Source organism: Sorex fumeus, unplaced genomic scaffold (assembly GCF_029834395.1).
Source record: "Sorex fumeus unplaced genomic scaffold, SorFum_2.1 ptg000003l, whole genome shotgun sequence".
Taxonomy (NCBI): Eukaryota; Metazoa; Chordata; class Mammalia; order Eulipotyphla; family Soricidae; genus Sorex; species Sorex fumeus.
The window spans coordinates 41,638,705-41,658,678 of record NW_026606060.1 but is presented as its reverse complement, the minus strand read 5'-3'; the positions used below and the strand labels follow the sequence as shown (position 1 = coordinate 41,658,678).

The following is a 19,974-nucleotide window of genomic DNA, read 5'->3' as shown; positions in this document are numbered from 1 at the left end:
AAAGTATACTATTTTAATATAGTTTATGGATTGAAGATTAGCTATATTTAGAAAATTTAGAAAAGATAATAAAGAACAATAGAAAAGTTCTTCAGTTTTTAAAAACAGATGAATTTATCTTTTTTTTTTCCCTTTATTTTATTTTATTTTTTTTAAAGTTGTAGATTTACAATTTTTTGTGCTTTGGTTTCAATCATACAATGATCAGATACCCATCCCTCCACCAGTGCCCATCTTCCACCACCATGGATAATATCCCTCCCACCCCCATCCCCCCATCCCCCCATCCCCCCTGTCTCTGTGGCAGGGCAATCCCCTGTGTTCTCTCTCTCCTTTTGGGTGTTGTGGTCTGCAAAAGAGGCATTGGGTGGCAAACATGTTCAGTCCATAGTCTACTTTCGACATGCATCTCCCCTCCTGGGAGGAACCTCCAAACATCCTTTATTTGGTGCTCCCTTCTCTATCTGAACTGCCCTTTCCTCTAGGATACCCGGCTGGCCTCTAAGTTATGGAGTAATCCTCCTGGTGCTGATCTCAGCTATTCTTGGGTATTAATCTCATACTTTGTTACTTTATATCCCCCAGATGAATGCAATCTTTCTATGTCTATCCCTCTCTTTCTGACTCATTTCGCTTAGCATGATACTTTCCATATTGTACCACTTGTATGTAAATTTCATGACTTCATCTTTTCTAAGAGCTACATAGTACTCCATTGTGTAGATGTACCAAAGTTTCTTTAACCAGTCATCTGTTCTTGGGCATTCAGGTTTCTTCCAGTTTCTGGCTATTGTAAAGAGTGCTGCAATGAACAAACAAGTGCAGATGTCACTTCGACTATACATTTTTGCCTCTCTGGGATATATTCCCAGTAGTGGTATTGCTGGGTCAAATGGGAGCTCAATTTCTAATTTTTTGAGAATCGTCCATACTGAAAAACAGATGAATTTATCTTGACTCTTCACTTAATCATCTTACAGTTTGTGACTTCTAATTTATCTAACTTTTAAATGAGAATAGTACTTATCTCTTACATACTTTTTGATTAAAGTAATGTGGGTTACAATAAATAGCAATCACTGAAGAAAATGACAATTGCAATTTTATACTAATATTTTTAAATGAAAAATATTGTGATAGAAAATAGAGTTTTGATCCCATTGACTAGTTCTGTTCTTCACTATATTCATTACTGTGTTTAAAGGTTAGGGCAAGATGGCACCAGAGAGGTGCTGCAGGTAGTGTGCATGCCTTGGACAAACATGATCCTGGTTCTCCAAGTCTGCCAAGAGTGATCTCTGAACTCAAAGCCAGGAATAAGCCCTGAGCTCCTCCTGCAGTGGCACAAAAAGCCAAACCTCTTCCACTCCCATCCACTCCCGCAAAAAAAAAAAAAAAAAAAGTTTAAGCAGGTTAAAAACACTGATATCCAATGAGACAATATTCTAATTCAGTGTTTCTCAACCAGGGTCCTGTGGGCTCCTAGGATATTCCAAGAGAGCCACAAGTGGAAAAAAAATCACATAAATGGGATGGGCCTGGGGTGGGGGGGTGGGAGGTGGGGATGGTGCAAGACTAGGGGTCAACCAGTAGGACTGGGCCACAGGAAGAAAACAAGGTTAGAAAGGGCACGGTAAGGAAAAAGCTTGATAAACACTATTCTATCTATCCACAGAAAATTTCTAGCCTCTTAATAATGTGTAAATGCTACTAGAAAATATATTTGTAATTTGATGGCTTTTTTAATAACTAAGTTGACTATATATTTATCATGTCATTGATGTCCATGGTGATAGAGCATAAAAGAGAAAATGATACAAAACAAAGTAAATTGGTATAACATGGAGTATTCTCATGCTCTTTTCTTTCAATTTTGGTATAAATTATTTTCAGTCTTGTGAAAAAAATTACAAATACTCAATATTTTTATTCAAAACATTGTTCTGTGCTTGTGTAGTCAGACGAGACTGTGGGAATAAGCTGCACCATGTGTGGAGCAATGGACTTTGCATAAGCTAGTTTCTGTTGGTAGCTTCAGACTTTCTTTAGGGATCACCAACTAGCTCATTTTACCTGAACTTCCTGGCTTCGTTTTTTTTTTTTCTTTCTTTTTAAGAGTTACTGCATTGATGATTTCTCCTATTTCGACTGAGGAAGAAAAGCGATTTAGCATCCTATTATTTATTTTTCTGCTTATTTATTAGCATACATTGCTAAGAGTCTAAGAGTCGCCTGTCTTTTTAAGGGCACACTTGCATTATTTTGCATGTAAATGGAGCATTAATAACTACCTTTCAACCATGTAGTCATTTTAAATCTTCCATGTAGAAAGGTTTCATTGGGAGAATAAATTTTTGAAATAATATTTCAAACATACATAACTTACAGTTTTTCTTTGCTACTGAAAATTTTCATTCTGCAGTTCTAGTGAATGGTTGGTTGTAGTGCAGAGGACCACCTGGGGTCTAAGTTATTTAAAATTGCAAATGTTAAGGTTTAGAACAAAGTTTTAGCACGTTGACTATCAATGTCTTGGTTTAAAAAGTTTTACCAGAGATGGCCTTGTAGATTCACCTTAAAATATTTCACATTCAGAGAGAGAAATTTTTCTAGTGATCTCATTCGGAGATGTTGATCCTTGTAATTCCCACAAAATATTTTTCTTAAAACTGTCCCACAGTGTTGGAACATTGTATGAACTGAAACACAATCATAAACATCTTTGTAACTGTGTATCTCATGAAGATTCAATTAAAAATATTTAAAAATATATTTTAAAAAGTGTTCCACAGAATCATTCTTATTAGCTAAATTAATGGTTGTAGTACACCTCAGATCTTTGAAAAAGATCAACATTTAAGTACTATTTGGAATTTACATCCAGTTTCTTGATTGATACAGTTTTTCAACTATATTTCTTATGTGTCTTTGGATGTGTATAATTTAACAAAATAATGTAGCAAAATCTGAAACTTTCATATATCTACCATTTTACATTTATTGCAAATTTTTGAAATGCTAGCTAGCAATCTTGAATGTTTCTTATTGTTCAGAAGCATAAAATAAACTAACAAATGTGAGGACCAGAGTCGCTATGAAGATAAATTACATCAAAGCAGGTACTTTGGTCCAGAGCAGCCTCAAAATTCTGTGATTTCTGAAATTATATATGTCACTGTCCTCCCGTTGTTCATCGATTTGCTTGAGTGGGCCCAATAACGTCTCTATTGTGACAATTGTTACTGTGTTTGGCATATCAAATACGTCACGGGTAGCTTGCCAGGCTTTGCCATGCGGGTGAGATACTCTTGGTAGCTTGCCACGCTCTCCGAGAGGGGCAGAGGAATCAAACTCGGGTCAGCCATTGTTAGCCGCTTGCAAGGCAAATGCCCTACCCACTGTGCTATCGTTATATACAGTATTTTAATTTTATCCAGAGAATAATCCCTAATATTTCTTCCATTTTTGAAACCTAGTAAAAAATGAGATTAAGAACCAGGGATCTGGAAGCAAAATCTTTGTTTTCTAAATAATTAATTGTAGGAATTGGAGGGTTGGGGGTACTCCAAGTTATGCTTAGGGCCTGCAGGCAGTATTTAGTCAGCCAGGTCAGATGATGTGATGTTGGTCCTTGGATTGAATTGTGCCAGGAGCTACCTGGGCCACCTTGGCCCTGATGAATCGAGGTGGGGGTGATAGGGGAGAGCTCCAGCCCTTTGAGCTATGTCCCTGGCTCAGACACAACTTTTGGTGCTGTTTGGTATTCGGTGCAGCTCACTCTTAGAAAACCTTACTTATGTCACATAGAGGTAATATTTTTATGTTTTGAATATTTTTGTTTTAAATATTTAATCAAATTATTCCTCTTAATAAAATTTTAAAAAGTTAATTACTATTAGTATATCCACATTCATTATTTCATTATTATCACAACATGGCACTGAAGAAAAAAACTTAAGCATCATATTTGTCCGTGGATGAGTGAATTCTAAATATAGTGACATGTTTTATCACTTGTTTTAGTAATAAAAGTATGCCCAAAAGGATGGACCTTATTTGATTTGCTGTCCCAGTTCTCTTAGTTTAAATGATTGTTACTATTTTGAAGATTAAGTTAAAGAATGTTTTACTCATTTCAATAAATCTTGGTATGAAATGAGTTAAGAAATGGGTTTTTATTTTTTAGTTCTTCTTGCTGAAGTGAATCAGGACTCTGCAAAATAAGATGGCTTTGGTTTTCTACCTCATATTTAAAGTAGCTGCAGTGCCATTTGTTTATAAGCTGCTATATCATTCTTAACCTTCAGTTAATATATAATAGAAAATTACAGACATACTTGTCATAGAGATTAGATTTTCATCTATATATAAAAAATTTTAAAACATTTATAATTTTAACTTTGTGTCTATCCATGAAATTATAGTGTAGTAAAATACAACCTACAGAAAGTTTGAGTATTAAGATATAATTTTTTTAGCTGCTTTTATGTAGTGTAGTTAAATATTTTTATCAGTCTTTCATCGGAAAGACCTTCAGAAAAGAGATTTAAAAATGTAAAAGTGATCCTCGTACCACATATATTTTATAGACTGTTATTTAAAAAACCTATTTTAATTTGGAAGGTTGCAACTTGATATGGTTTGCAGTACTAAGGGAAATGCAATACTTGTTTTTCTGTTTCATTAGGATTTTGTGCCATATTTTGCAGCATTTTTAAGAGTTTTCATAGATAGAGGCTCTTTCAATAAGACACTTCTGTTTCTTGTCCTTGTCCCAGTAATTCTAAGATCTTCTAAATCTTAACCCCAACTTTGTAGGATTTTACTGAACCCAATTATGTATTCCTTTGTATTATCCTATGTATTATTATCCTTTGTATCCTATATTGTATATTATTCTATCATAATAAATAGGGCTGGAGCGATAGCACAACGGTAGGGTATTTGCCTTGCACGCAGCCAACATGGCCGATCCGAGTTCGATTCCTCCGCCCCTCTTGGAGAGCCTGGCAAGCTACCGAGAGTATCCACCCGTGATGTATTCGATATGCCAAACACAGTAACAACAAAACCTCCAATGGAGATGTTACTGGGCCCGCTCGAGCAAATCGATGAACAACGGGAGGGCCTTTACCTTACCTAATATTTTAAATATTTGAGTTGCATATATTTGCATTTTTCTCTTCTGGTTTTATAGTTAAAACGTTGATATAATGTGTAAGAATGCAAATTGTTTCATAATTTGTATTAGTTAAATCCTCAGTGTAGCATTGTACTTAATTTTAGAAGAGCCTTACGAAAGGGACTTCATTTAATGTTGTTGAGTATAATGTAGATCTATAGTGTACATTTCAGCTAAGGACCATATGACCCCCTTGTGAGCCTCCATGATACTTAAAGGGAGCCACACTTTAAGCGTTGTAAATGCACAGTGCAAGACTAGCAAGTCAACCAGAAGGACTGTAGAGGAGCCATAGGAAAAAGAAAACCACAATGGGGAAAAGATGAGAAACTTTGGGGTTAAAAACTAGAGAAAAAGCATTCTTGTTTGCTGCAGTGTCTCTAGCTCCTAAAATAGTACTGTCACTGTCACTGCCCTCCCGTTGTTCATTGATTTGCTTGAGCGGGCCTAGTAACGTCTCCATTGTGAGACTTGTTGTTACTGTGTTTGGCATATCGAATACATCAGGAGTAGCTTGTCAGGCTTTGCCATGCAAGCGAGATACTCTCAATAGCTTGCCAGGCTCTCTGAGAGGGACGGAGGAATGGAACCCGGGTCGGCCGCATGCAAGGCAGATGCCCTACCGCAGTGCTATCATTTCAGCACAATGGATAGTGCATTGGACTAAAATAGTACATAGCACATAAATAGTGTTCAATAAATATTTATTGAATACTCCTTAAGAACTGGAATTCGGTTCTCAAAAGGATGTCTCAGAGAAGAGTAAAAATTGCTATGTGACTGCTTAATCAGCATGGAAAGTTTTGAGAATCATTTACCTCTCTCAGGAGTTAGGTCTTGGTAATGAAGGTTTAATATGTCCATTTATAATAGTAATGTGTATGCACACATATAGACATTATTATTTAATCATGAAATTCAATTGATTCTTCCCTTTGGCCCCTTTGTTAGGCTGTTGCCTGTTTTAATTTGTTTTTTTTTCACCTCTAGTTTCTTAATATTTGCAGTTCAAGTTCACTTTCTGTTAATGGTCATAGTGCTACCTTCAATAGTTACCTTGCTCACAGCTGGCCTGGGTTCAATCCCTGAGCACTTCCAGAAATGATTCCTGAATGCAAAACCAGGAATAACCCCTGAGCATTGCTGGATGTGGTCCCAAAACAAAACAGAATAGGTAACAGGATCAATAATCCTTTTGTATGGTATATGAAGTTAATTCCCTGTTAATCCCCAGATTTCTATCTGTTATATCTTATAACAGTACTGTTTTCTGAGCAGACCTTCTGACATTATGCCAATATGATATGTCAGACACATTTCTTAATGTTTTTTGCTTTTTTACTTGCTTACTCCTGCCTCTTCACTCAGGGATTACTCACAGAGTACGTGGGGGACCATAAAGGGTGTGGGGGATTGAATCTGGTTTGACAGCATGTGAGGAGAGCACCCAACCTCTTCTACTGTCACACGAGCCCCAGACACAATTTGTTTATACACAATTTGTTATATACATGTCTTCTTATTTCTAACACTTTTTGTTTTGTAAAGGAAGCTTTCATTTTTTCTGCTTGAGATATTTTATTCATTTTCTAAGTTCTTGTAATCAAGAACTTAAATTGATTTTAAATTCTATTTGTAAGGAAATGTCTTAATTTTATATGGAAAAGACTGTTTCCTTGAAAAGATGGCGGCCGCACGGGAGCCTTGTGGAAAGCAGGTTTGAGCCGGGCTCGGGGGAGCGGCGGGGACCTCATGGGAAGGGGGGCTTTGTGGGCCGTCCCCCACGCCCCACCGAGGTCGCCAGCTGCCCCCCACGAGCGGCTCTCCGGCACGGCCACGGCCCCGGAGGCACAAGGACTTAGCACAGAGAACCAGCCGCTTGGAGCAGAAAAGCAAATGGACTTGTGTTGATCCGCGCCACCAAGCCTGCCCGGAGGGGGAAGGGCGTTGACCAGCCCGCCCGCTCCTCTCTGGAAAGAAAGATGGCGGCCGCACGGGAGCCTTGTGGAAAGCAGGTTTGAGCCGGGCTCGGGGGAGCGGCGGGGACCTCATGGGAAGGGGGGCTTTGTGGGCCGTCCCCCACGCCCCACCGAGGTCGCCAGCTGCCCCCCACGAGCGGCTCTCCGGCACGGCCACGGCCCCGGAGGCACAAGGACTTAGCACAGAGAACCAGCCGCTTGGAGCAGAAAAGCAAATGGACTTGTGTTGATCCGCGCCACCAAGCCTGCCCGGAGGGGGAAGGGCGTTGACCAGCCCGCCCGCTCCTCTCTGGAAAGAAAGATGGCGGCCGCACGGGAGCCTTGTGGAAAGCAGGTTTGAGCCGGGCTCGGGGGAGCGGCGGGGACCTCATGGGAAGGGGGGCTTTGTGGGCCGTCCCCCACGCCCCACCGAGGTCGCCAGCTGCCCCCCACGAGCGGCTCTCCGGCACGGCCACGGCCCCGGAGGCACAAGGACTTAGCACAGAGAACCAGCCGCTTGGAGCAGAAAAGCAAATGGACTTGTGTTGATCCGCGCCACCAAGCCTGCCCGGAGGGGGAAGGGCGTTGACCAGCCCGCCCGCTCCTCTCTGGAAAGAAAGATGGCGGCCGCACGGGAGCCTTGTGGAAAGCAGGTTTGAGCCGGGCTCGGGGGAGCGGCGGGGACCTCATGGGAAGGGGGGCTTTGTGGGCCGTCCCCCACGCCCCACCGAGGTCGCCAGCTGCCCCCCACGAGCGGCTCTCCGGCACGGCCACGGCCCCGGAGGCACAAGGACTTAGCACAGAGAACCAGCCGCTTGGAGCAGAAAAGCAAATGGACTTGTGTTGATCCGCGCCACCAAGCCTGCCCGGAGGGGGAAGGGCGTTGACCAGCCCGCCCGCTCCTCTCTGGAAAGAAAGATGGCGGCCGCACGGGAGCCTTGTGGAAAGCAGGTTTGAGCCGGGCTCGGGGGAGCGGCGGGGACCTCATGGGAAGGGGGGCTTTGTGGGCCGTCCCCCACGCCCCACCGAGGTCGCCAGCTGCCCCCCACGAGCGGCTCTCCGGCACGGCCACGGCCCCGGAGGCACAAGGACTTAGCACAGAGAACCAGCCGCTTGGAGCAGAAAAGCAAATGGACTTGTGTTGATCCGCGCCACCAAGCCTGCCCGGAGGGGGAAGGGCGTTGACCAGCCCGCCCGCTCCTCTCTGGAAAGAAAGATGGCGGCCGCACGGGAGCCTTGTGGAAAGCAGGTTTGAGCCGGGCTCGGGGGAGCGGCGGGGACCTCATGGGAAGGGGGGCTTTGTGGGCCGTCCCCCACGCCCCACCGAGGTCGCCAGCTGCCCCCCACGAGCGGCTCTCCGGCACGGCCACGGCCCCGGAGGCACAAGGACTTAGCACAGAGAACCAGCCGCTTGGAGCAGAAAAGCAAATGGACTTGTGTTGATCCGCGCCACCAAGCCTGCCCGGAGGGGGAAGGGCGTTGACCAGCCCGCCCGCTCCTCTCTGGAAAGAAAGATGGCGGCCGCACGGGAGCCTTGTGGAAAGCAGGTTTGAGCCGGGCTCGGGGGAGCGGCGGGGACCTCATGGGAAGGGGGGCTTTGTGGGCCGTCCCCCACGCCCCACCAAGGTCGCCAGCTGCCCCCCACGAGCGGCTCTCCGGCACGGCCACGACTCCAGGGCACAGAAACCAATCTCTTAACTAGCTAACTTTTAATAGAAATTCTTCCAGGGTCAATAAGTAAAATAGCAGAAACTCAAAACCGCGCGGCCGCTATCGCGGCCGCGCGACATCATTTTATTCTTAAACCAAGTTGTAGAAAGCAAATCATTTCACAACGCTGTTTCAGCATGTCTGATTGGGGGGGGGGGGGGTGGGTCGTAAACTCTAAACAATAATTGTGCATCTTCTATCGAAATAATCTATCTAGTCAAAGTAGATAGAGTATTAACTAGAACTCATCTGCCTCACAAGAATTGGGAGGGGTGGGAGGTGGGGGTCTATTGGGGTTCGGGGTTAAAAATGAGTATTGGTAAAGGGAAATGTGTTCGGTATCTACATGACTGAGACCTAAACCCGAAAGCTCTGTAACTTTTCCCACAATGATTCAATAAATAAATAAATTATAAAAAAAAAAAAGACTGTTTCCTTGGTATAAAGTACTATTCTAGGGACTGCACCAAGATATTGCTCAAAGGGTGCAAACATCTGGGAGGTAAGTTGCTTATACTCTGTGTAGATACCAAGATTTTTTTTTTAAATCGTACTTATTAATGTTTTCGGAAATCATTTAATGTCCAAAAAATGACCAATAGTAATTTTACTTCTGGTTATCAACAGGTAAAAGAACTTAAGCACTCAAACAAATTAGAAATAACAGACATCAAACTGGAGGCAGCAAGAGCTAAAAGTGAGCTAGAAAGAGAAAGAAATAGAATTCAGAATGAACTGGATGGTAAGATATGATTACCCTTGTTTTTCTACTGTTATTTTCAGATATAAACTCAAATTGCTAAAATTGGCCAAACTAAATTTTTATTTTTAGATTTTTAGCTCTAGTGAATTTTAATCAAGGAGCACATACGGATACTGTTTATATGTTGAATATTTAGTCTGTGTTCTAGCTTTTTAAATTTTTTATTATTTTTGTTTTGGGACAAACCTTAGTTGTTCTCAGGGCTTGCTCCTATTTTTGGCATTGCTCGAGACCATATACAGTGCTGGGGATTGAACTGGGGTCAGCTGTGTGCAAGGCAAGCACTTTACTCTGTGCTCTCTCTCTCTCTCTCTCTCTCTCTCTCTCTCTCTCTCTCACCTTGTAATCTAATTTTTTTAAAAGATAATTTATGCCAAAGTTGATGAGTACGTAGACAGTATTTTGCATTTTCCATACTTACTGGTTTTGTAATGTTCAGTCTGGGTTTTTTTGGAGGGGGGTGGTGGAGTGGTAACAGCCGTCTGAGTTTAGAGCTATTCCCAGTCATGCATGGGGACTATAGATGGGGTCATAGTGGAATCATGTAGTAACAGAGATTGAACCCCAGCCTTCTGCATACAAAACATGTATTCCAGCCCTTTGAGTTACTGGACCTCTAGTCCTGATTTTGAAATAAAAATCTATAGTTATGTAGTTTAGTTACTGGAGCCTGATTATGTTTAAGGCTGTAGGATAGGTTTAGAATTTCCTTCTCATCAAGGTTCCACAGAAATTATTTATGGTATTTTAAAGTATTTGAATAAGCTCCCTTTGTTCTATAACTGCATGCTGATTGATAATTGAGCTCATAGCTGGTTAGCATCTATCATTTTATTTTATTTTTTAAAACCATTTTAATTGAGGTACATGGGTTCACAGTACTATTATTTGTATCTTTCACGGACACATCATTCCAAGCCCACACATCAGCTGAGAGTCCTCTTCCCTCCACCAGTGTTCCAAGGACCCCTCCCATCCCATCCTCCCACCAAGTGGAAGCTCAGTACTGTTTATAAAATCTTCAGTTCTGATGAATTTGACTGTTTGTTCCCTTACTGTCTTTCTTTTTTATATCCTATTTGGGATAGATAATTCTCTCTCGCTCTCTTTTTTTAAATTGTGGAGGTGGTGACACCTACACACATAAGTGAATAGAACTAATCTCCTGGAATTCCACAAAATTATACATCAAGGATAAATTGCTAAAGTAAAAAAAAATTCAAAAACTTAAAGATACATAAATTTTAAAAATATGAATAACTTTGCTGATCCATTTTGAGATGAAAGAGAGAAATTCTACAAATGTACAATTTAGTTAGAGTGAAGAGAGTTAAAGAAAATATAAGGGGAGAACTTGAATATGTATATAGAAGTACGAAAGTTTTGTTGTAAGAAAGGGAATATTGGCTTTATATTAGAAAATTTTAATTATTGGTACTGCTATGTGTCTGCATTAATTAAAAAAAGGACTGTAGTAAAGATCTCTATGGATGCAAAGATAAGTATATACCTGATCAGATCTATAACATTCAATATTAGTGAAATGTTAGTTATTGCAAAGGTATAAGATTCCTTAGCAGGACAGGAATAAACAAATCTCTCTTAATCTAGTAGAGGGCAACCATAAGCACCATGAGTGAATGTTACACTCAGTGCCAAGTGCTCCTGAGGTTTGTCTTGCTTTTGAAAGAAGCTCCTCATTTTCAGCGGTTTATTCGTGACAAGCAATACAAAATAAATTATTTCAGTTCTGCTTTGGGGCGGGGGTTGGGATTTGGGATAGAAACATCTGAAATATGGTGGTGGGAAGGTATAATGGTGGTGGGACTGGTGTTTGAATATCACTGTCATCCCATTGATCATCAATTTACTCGAGTAGGTGCCAGTAGCACCTCTATTCATCCCAACCCTGAGATTTTAGAAGCCTCTTCTGACTCGTCTTTTCCCAATGATTGGAGGCTCTTTCAGGGTCAGGGGAATGAGAACTGTTGTCATTACCGTATTTGGCATATCGAATACACCACAGAAAGCTTGCTAGGCTCTTCCCGTGTGGGCAGGATACTCTCGATAGCTTGCCGGGCTCTCCAAGAGGCATATATTTATATATTTCTCTCTATAATTTGCTGCCTGTTGTCTGAATCCCATCAGATATGTTTATAGTAATTATGGGAAATGGGTAGGAAGTGTCTTATAATGGGTCGCAGGGCCACAGAGCAGCTGTGGGGTCCAAAAAGTAGCCTGAAGCGTTGTGGTGGATGGGTAGTGGAGGTTGGCCTCCAGGGCTGGGTCCCTTGGGGTGGGGAGGGCTCTCACCCACCCCACAGCCTGACGCAGTGTCCGGTGGCATGGTTCTGGGAGCCTCATTTTATACTCCCGTCTGGGAGGAGCATTCGTGAGTTCTGGAGGGTGACCGATGAGATTATCTGGTGCTGGGAGGGTGTGGCTTATGGGGTGTGAACCCTGAGTCACTGGAGACTGGGGGAAGCAGGCAGGGGATCTCTCTTCTAGGGTCCTGTTGAGTCAAGAGTCCAAGATCACAGAGTTCCGCATTATCTGGGTTCCGTGGATCTTCATTCATGAGTGAGGCTCGGCCTGAGCATCTGGAAAGCAGCCTGGAATGTGGCGGTGGTTGGATAGTGGAGGTCGGCTGCCAGGGCTGGATCCCCTGGGGTGGGGAGGGCTGGCAGAGTACATCAAATGGAATCAAATTTTGTGAAGTACTTTATAAAAGTAAAATTTAAAAAAAAATAAAAGAAGCTCCTTTAATGCTTCTTGTGAGACTGGTTTCAAAGCAATGAATTCCCTAAACTGTTGCCTGTCCCTGAAACTCTGTATTGTTCCATTAAATCTGCATGATAATCTGTATTATTAGTGATGTGTTCATTTCATTGCGATTTTGTACCTTTTCCTCCCCTGGCTTATTAGAGTCTCCTTTGATCTGCTGTGAATCCTATGGTCTTTCCTTTGTATGTAAGTTTCTTTTTATTTTTCATCTTGCTGCTCTCAGTGTTCTATCTATGGATTTTTGTCATTCTGAGCATAATGCGTCGTTGGGTTTTCCTGTTTGAGTCTCTTTGCTGGAACCCTTTGGGCCTTTGGATCTTAGTACCTGCATTTCTCAACTCAGGATAATTCTTATCACTGATTTCTTTAACTATTGATTCTCCATAGAATTTGCCTTCCTGTTCTACAGGGACTCCAGTGATTCTTATATTGTTCTCTTGAACTCATCCCATAGTTCTCTGATATGCTGTTTTCTTTTCAGACGTATTTTCCACCTTCTGTCATTATCTAGAAGTTTCCTCTATCTCAGAATACATATGCCTTTTCCTCAGAATAACAGTAGCTGTTATTCTGCTGCGCAGAGCATCTATTGAGTTTTTATTTATTTATTGGTTTGGGGGCCATACCCCACAATGCTCAGGGGTTACTCCTGACTTTGCACTTAAGACTTAACTTTTCTTTTCTTTTTTTTTTTGGCTTTTTGGATCACATCCAGCAATGCTCAGGGGTTACTCCTGACTCTGCACTCAGAAATCACTCCTGGTGGTGCTGGGGGACCATGTGGGATGCCAGGGATCGAATCCAGGTCGGCTGCGTGCAAGGCAGATTCCCTACCCGCTGTACTATCACTCTGGCCCCTAGGAATTACTCTTGTTGGTGTTCAGGGTATCACTGGGATTCTGGGGATCAAACCTGGGTAAAACACCTGCGAGTCAAAGACCTTACCCTCTGTACTATCTCTCCAGCTCCTCTATTGAGTGGTTATGTCACCTACCACATTCTTCTTTTCTGCTTGTAGTTTTCTCATCTTGGTTCTCATACTTTCTTATCCTTTGGTGACTGCCTGTGCCGTATTTCTTTGAGCTCATTAAATATTCTCACAGTTACTAAAGTCATTGGGGATTTACTGAGATGTTTGGTGCTGGTTGAACCTTCTATGTTATAGTTGTTGCTCACTGAACTCAGTGACTTTTATGTGTTTGGTGCTCCTGTGCTAGTAGGGATGTGGTGGCGAACAAAGGAGCAGAGGTTCAGGACGTGTGGAAGTTGGATGTGGAGTATGGAGATTAATCTCACCTGCTAGGGTGTGACATCGAGCAGAGGTTCTGAATTCTATAGTTTTAGACAAGTTTTTATAATGAATGATTTTTTTTCATAATTAACTTTCTATTTGAGGTTGACTCATGTTTCTGTAGATTTAGGAGGTAAATTTCCTTTGGAACATAGATTATGGGATCCAGCTCTGCAATATTTTTTTTTAATTTTTTTTTTTTTTTTTTTTTTTTTTTTTTTGCTTTTTGGGTCACACTCGGCAATGCACAGGGGTTACTCCTGGCTCTTCACTCAGGAATTACTCCTGGTGGTGCTTGGGAGACTATATGGGATGCTGGGAATCGAACCTGGGTCGGCCACGTGCAAGGCAAACGCCATACCCACTGTGCTCTTGCTCCAGTCCCCTCTGCAATATTTTTAAATTGATTTAGGTTTGAATTTGTTTTATTTTATCTTCCCCCCCCCAAAAAAAAAAAACTGGTTATTTGTCATCCCTGGTTAGGGAGATAGTTCAAATTTAGAGCTCAATTCCTAACATGTAGGAGGTCCTGAGTTTGATCTCTGACACTGCTTGCTCCTTCCCCTCAATCCTAGTACTGTCACCCCTGCACAGCATGGGAGTATCATTGGTGGCCCCTTAACATTGAATGGCCAACCACTAGGGAGCTGAGCATTAGTGGCCTTCACGCACCTCTGGGGTTGTCATCTTATTAGAAGGAAATTTATGAATTATCTGGAAAAAATTTGAAAGTTTCAAATTTATATATCTGCTGGAAGTCTAGCTATTTTGGAAGAATAGGTTTTGAAGCATTGTGTGATTTATTCACTCTGCTTCCAGCCAGTTTCATTATGATGTTGTCTGTGGGACTTAGAAGAAAGAATTCTAAGAGTTTAAATATTTAAACATCTTTGGATATCATCAGGTTGATAGTTTCAGCTTTTAAGATTTAAGTGAGCAAAAGAACATAATCTGTTACTAAAATATATTTTTGAACATATATGCTAAATAAAATAACAAAATTATAATTCAGCATTAGTTTCTTAAGAAAAATTTATCAGTAATGCAAAGATCTTTGAGAGTATGCTGTCAAAGAGAGACTGTCTACAGTTTTTGTCTTACTTGGCTTTGAATGCTTGATGTCAATTATGATTTTTTATTTTAATGCCACTGAGTAATATTTTTCTTCTAAAAAAAATACCAGGATTACAGTCAGACAATGAAATTCTTAAGTCAGCTGTTGAACACCACAAAATGCTCTTAGCGGAAAAGGATCGTGAATTAGTACGTAAAGTACAAGCTGCCAAAGAAGAAGGTTATCAGAAACTTGTAGTATTACAGGATGAAAAGTAAGTACTTAATTACCTTATTTTAATCTCCTTGCAGATAAAAACATTTTGCTGTCATATCATCCTGTGGTAGTTTTTGTAGTATAATTGTCATTGTTGTTTTAGGCTAGAACTTGAGAGCAGATTATCGGATTTAGAGAAAGTGAAAGTGGATCATGACGTCTGGAGGCAGTCTGAAAAGGATCAGTGCGAAGAGAAGTTGCGGGCCTCACAGATGGCAGAAGAGGCGGCCCGAAGAGAGCTTCAGAATATTAGGTTATACATGTGTGCATGTGTATTTTGAGTTTTTTATTTTTAAATGATTTCAGAGCTAATCAGACATTGTAAAAGTAGGATGGAGAATTTTCATATTATCTTCACCAAGAACACTCAATGTTAATATCTTACGTAAGTGTACTGCAGCAATCCAAACAAAGAAATTAACATTAATATTCCAGGAAGTGAATTATACTCACTGCTGTTAGACCTATGTATTTTATTCAGATGCTATCAGTCATCCCACTATTGTAGTTTCCTGGGCTAAGACCCAATCTAGAATAATATACATTGCCTTTATAGTCTCCTTAATCCTAAATATAGTTACCCTTTTGAAGAATGCTGGTCAGTTGTTTTATAGATTACTCTTTTAATTTGAAATAAATTTAATTTGAATTTATCTTGCATTCTTTAAGATTAAATATAGGCTTGACATTTTTAGCAAATGTAACATCTAAGTCCTATGTTCTCACTACATTATCTCAGGAGCTATGGTTTTGTCTTTATTTTTTTTTTTTTGGTGATGTTAACATGATTATTTGATTAAGGTGGTACTAGTCAGATTGTTCTACTGTAAATTAATTTGTTTTTTCCTCTTTGTAATATACTATCTTATGGGGGAGAGAGACTTTGAAGCTTTGAAATATTTGCATCAAGCATTTTTTCAATAATTTTAACATTCTTTTATAGTCCTTACCTGAAAAAAAGTATTTTCTTATTTCCACCATTATTTTATTTGTTAATTGGAGTTTTGCTGAAGAGCTTTTCTTTAAATATTTGTGCTTTCCATCCAAGAAAGTTATTTGTTGATATGTATATATTTATTTAAATTAAGGTGAGAATGATAGCTTTCTCACCTATGACAAAAGGTTGTCATAGTAAAATAGTATAAACGAGATGATTTAAACAGAAAATTTTGCAACTCTGTTGTTCTGTGTTCTAGGTGTTTTGAGATCCAGCTGGCTCAATACCGAGGTTTTGGCAGATTTGGTTTCTTCCTCGACTCTTTCGTGGTTACTATCTTAGTGTGTCCTCACATTTCCTTTTTTCTGTGCTCAGATATCCCTGGCACCTCTCTCTCTTACAAGGACAGCTTCTAAGAGAGTCATACTGGACTAAGTACCACCCATATAAATTCATTCCATCTTAATCACCTTTTTAAAGTCCATGTCTTTAAATTAAATAGGGGAAGAGAGAGAGATATAAAGAGAGAGAGAGAGAGAGAGAGAGAGAGAGAGAGAGAGAGAGAGAGAGAGAGAGAAGAGAAGGGGAGGAGAGAATAAAGTTTGATCACGATCATCATGTTGTTCTTTGATTGCCTCAAGCAGAAGGAGGTAACATCTCCTTCTTCCTAGCCCTGAGATTTTAAAAGAGCCATATTCAGTGCTCTTTCAGGTTTAGGAGAATGAGACCCATCATTGTTACTGGTATTTGGCATAGTAAGTAGGACACGGGAAGTTTGCCAGACTCTGCCTTGCAGGCAGGATACTTTCGGTAGCCTGCTGGGTTCTCCAAAGTAAGAACAAGATAATGAGATGTTGCGCGGCAGCATTTGCAGCTGTGTGCTTCCGGGAGCTAGGTTTTATAGTCTCTGGGTCTTGGCCGTTGATGGGAATACCTGGCACTGGCGGCAGCTGGTGGGTGTGGTGCCTACCTACTGGAAGATGGGGGATCTGGGTGGAGAAGGCCCAGTCCCGATCCGAGCAGACTTGGAGATCTCAGCCCCGAGATCTGCATGCCTGGGTTCTTCTGCCGGTTCCTTCATCCATGAGGCTTATCCTGACGTGTGAAGAGTGGTCTCAGCATGACTGTGGCTGGTTCTTCGGCTGCTGGGGCTCTGCTCCGGGCGGGGAGGGAAACTCAACCCGCTCCCTCCAAGGGAACCTGGTGAGGACAGCCAGGCGCAGGGGCAGGAGACTCTGCCTAAAGTTTGATATAGACATTTATAAAATCTACTTTAGGTCTTCTGGGTACTTATTTTTTGTTGATTTATCTTCTGCAAAGCATGAGAAAGTTTGATTGTGTTTCTGAAAATGACTTTCTTAGTTTTTTTGCTCTCTAAAGGTAAATATTCTGTATTTTAGTATATAGGTCATTATAACATGTATCTTTTTGATTTGCAACTTTTAGAATTGAGAAGTGCATTTTTTATTATGTTTTTTTTCTTATTCCACATTCTTATTACTTCTGTTTTTATTTTTTCCCCATTTTTCTAGTAGACCTTGTTCCGATTTTTAGTCTTTCTCAATCATTTGGGGTTATCTGTTTTGGTTTGGGACCATACTCAGCAGTGTTCAGAGGCTACTCCCAACTCTGGACTCCAGTGACCTGTCCAGTGCAGAAGCTCTCGTCCAGACCTCATGCATACAAAGCATGCGCTCAGCCTGTTGTGATAATCTTCCTGTCCTCATTTTGCTTTTTTTTTTCTTTTTGGGTCACACCCTGCGATGCACAGGGATTACTCCTGGCTCATGCACTCAGGAATTACACCTGGCAGTGCTGAAGGGACCATATGGGATGCTGGAAATCAAACCTGGATTGGCTGCATGTAAGGCAAACGCCCTACCTGTAGTGCTATCGCTCTAACTCCTCATGTTGCTTTTTAAAAGATTATATATATATATATATATATATATATATATATATATATATATTATAGTTGGGTCTTGTTTTATCTCCAAGCTGGAGATCTTTTCACTTTAATGGATGAATTACATTCATCACCATGAAGTGAGACCATGATCTCAATAAAAACTTACAGGCATGGGTCCCAGGAATGACTCAGTGGTTTAACCACCTGCCTTGACAAATGGGAGGCTGTAGGTTCTTATCTCTGGTGCTGTGGCATGAGTTGAATATGGTCCCATCAGCTCTACTGTTGGGGACTTGCGGTGTATCATAGAGTGTACTTTCTTGCTCCACTGAAGGCAGATGGCTACTAGTACCACAGAAATGGTTGCAGCCCCACGGACACTGGGACTGAAAACATTTGTAAGTTCAGTGACCAGAAGCACAATGGCCAGTAAGCATGTGTGTGGCCCTGACAAGAGCCGTAGCTGTTTGTGTGAGCTCCACCATCAGTGTGCAACTTTCAGCAAGCACCTCGACCTTAAAGTGCAGGTGCCGCAGCCCGGCCTTTGTCTTTGGCCCCTGATCAGAAGCAACAGAGGAGGGGAAAACATGACTTCTAGTCACGAGAGGGCACTTGTTGGGATTTTGAATCTTTTTACATTTAGATGCTTTGAAGCTTGGCCATTTTCTGTCTTAGAGTTACTCAGAGGCAGTGGTTTTAGGTAGCTTTGTTTTTCTTGTTTGCTTTTCTTTGTGTTTTGCAAAACTATTTTCAGTTCTCTAGAAATTTCCTATATCTTCTTTTTAAATTCTAAAATCTTAAGGACTTCTCTTTTCATAGCAGTTAAAATTGAGAGTTTTTAGAAATCATATCCAGTTCTAGGTTATATTTTGAGAACAAGTTTTTTGAGTTTCACTATTAAGGAAGTACCTCCAACAGAGATTATGTATTATTTACAAATGTCAGGTTTTGCAAACTATTAATTTAAATATTAGCTGCAACAATTGAAGAGTCATAAATTTATAATGAATTTTGAGAGTCAATCTTTTCTGCCTCTTTTTTTCTTTTAACTATTCAAGTTCAGCATGGGTTTTTTTTTTTTTTTTGGTCTTTCTGGGTCAAACCTAGAGATGCTCAGGGGTTACTTCCAGCTCTGCTCTCAGGAATCACTCCTTGCAGTGCTCAGGGGACCATATGGGATGTCGGGGATTGAACCTGGGTTGGCCGCATGCAAGGCAAACATCCTATTCACTGTACTATCACTCCAGCCCCTTGTTTGTTTTTTAAATCTCTTCACTAAAATACAGTCTCCAGAAAGATGAGAAGGCCCTGCTCTCTTCCCTAGTTCCCCTGTATTTATTTAATTTATTCTGTTCCCCCATCTTGTCCAGGTAGAATCTTTTCTGTTAAAATTTAAAATTTCTTTGGACTTTTGTTGCCATAGTGATAATGTTCAATCAAATATTGTTATGATTGTTGCTTTTTGTTGCCAGGGATCAAACCCAGGTGAAAGCATGTGCTTTACCAGTGAGCCACATCCCTTGCCTTGTTAGTTATTTTCTACATAAAACATCTCTCCTGTAGCTTTCAACATAAATTATTTTTTTATTCTGTTAGTCATTTTTATAATTTTAATTTGTCTATTTTTTTAGTATTTATCATGTAGCACAGCGGGTAGGGCGTCTGCCTTGCACGCAGCCAACATGGCCGACCCGAGTTCGATTCCTCCGCCCCTCTCGGAGAGCCCGGCAAGCTACCAAGAGTATTCGATATGCCAGACGCAGTAACAACAAAGTCTCCAATGGAGACGTTACTGGGCCTGCTCGAGCAAATCAATGATCAACGGGAGGGCCTTACATGTATAATTGACTCCAACATATTTTAAAATAAGAATATAGCAGACAACACAAAATAGCAGAAGCATAATTCACAAAATTTGCATGACTTAAAAAAATCATTTATAGTTGTGATGTTTTTCTAATGGAGGTCTGGTGTTCTGATTTATAATTCTGGGTACATCAACCATATCTGTTGATCATTCTTTAAAATAATAAAAATGCAGTTTATTTACAGTAGATCAGAAAGAGACTACCTACAGAGAAAATAATCTTGCTAAATAGTTGAAATCATG

The 19,974-nt window shown here is 40.8% G+C and overlaps 1 protein-coding gene across 1 annotated transcript in view; it reads left to right on the top strand.

Annotated features, from left to right (window-relative positions):
* CEP83 (centrosomal protein 83) overlaps nt 1-19,974 on the top strand; it is a 165,170-nt gene that overhangs the window by 111,444 nt on the left and 33,752 nt on the right. Inside the window, exons 8-10 of the mRNA XM_056116235.1 lie at nt 9,478-9,592; nt 14,872-15,016; nt 15,122-15,271. Coding sequence (XP_055972210.1) covers nt 9,478-9,592; nt 14,872-15,016; nt 15,122-15,271 — 410 coding nt within the window. The remainder of the gene's footprint in view (nt 1-9,477; nt 9,593-14,871; nt 15,017-15,121; nt 15,272-19,974) is intronic.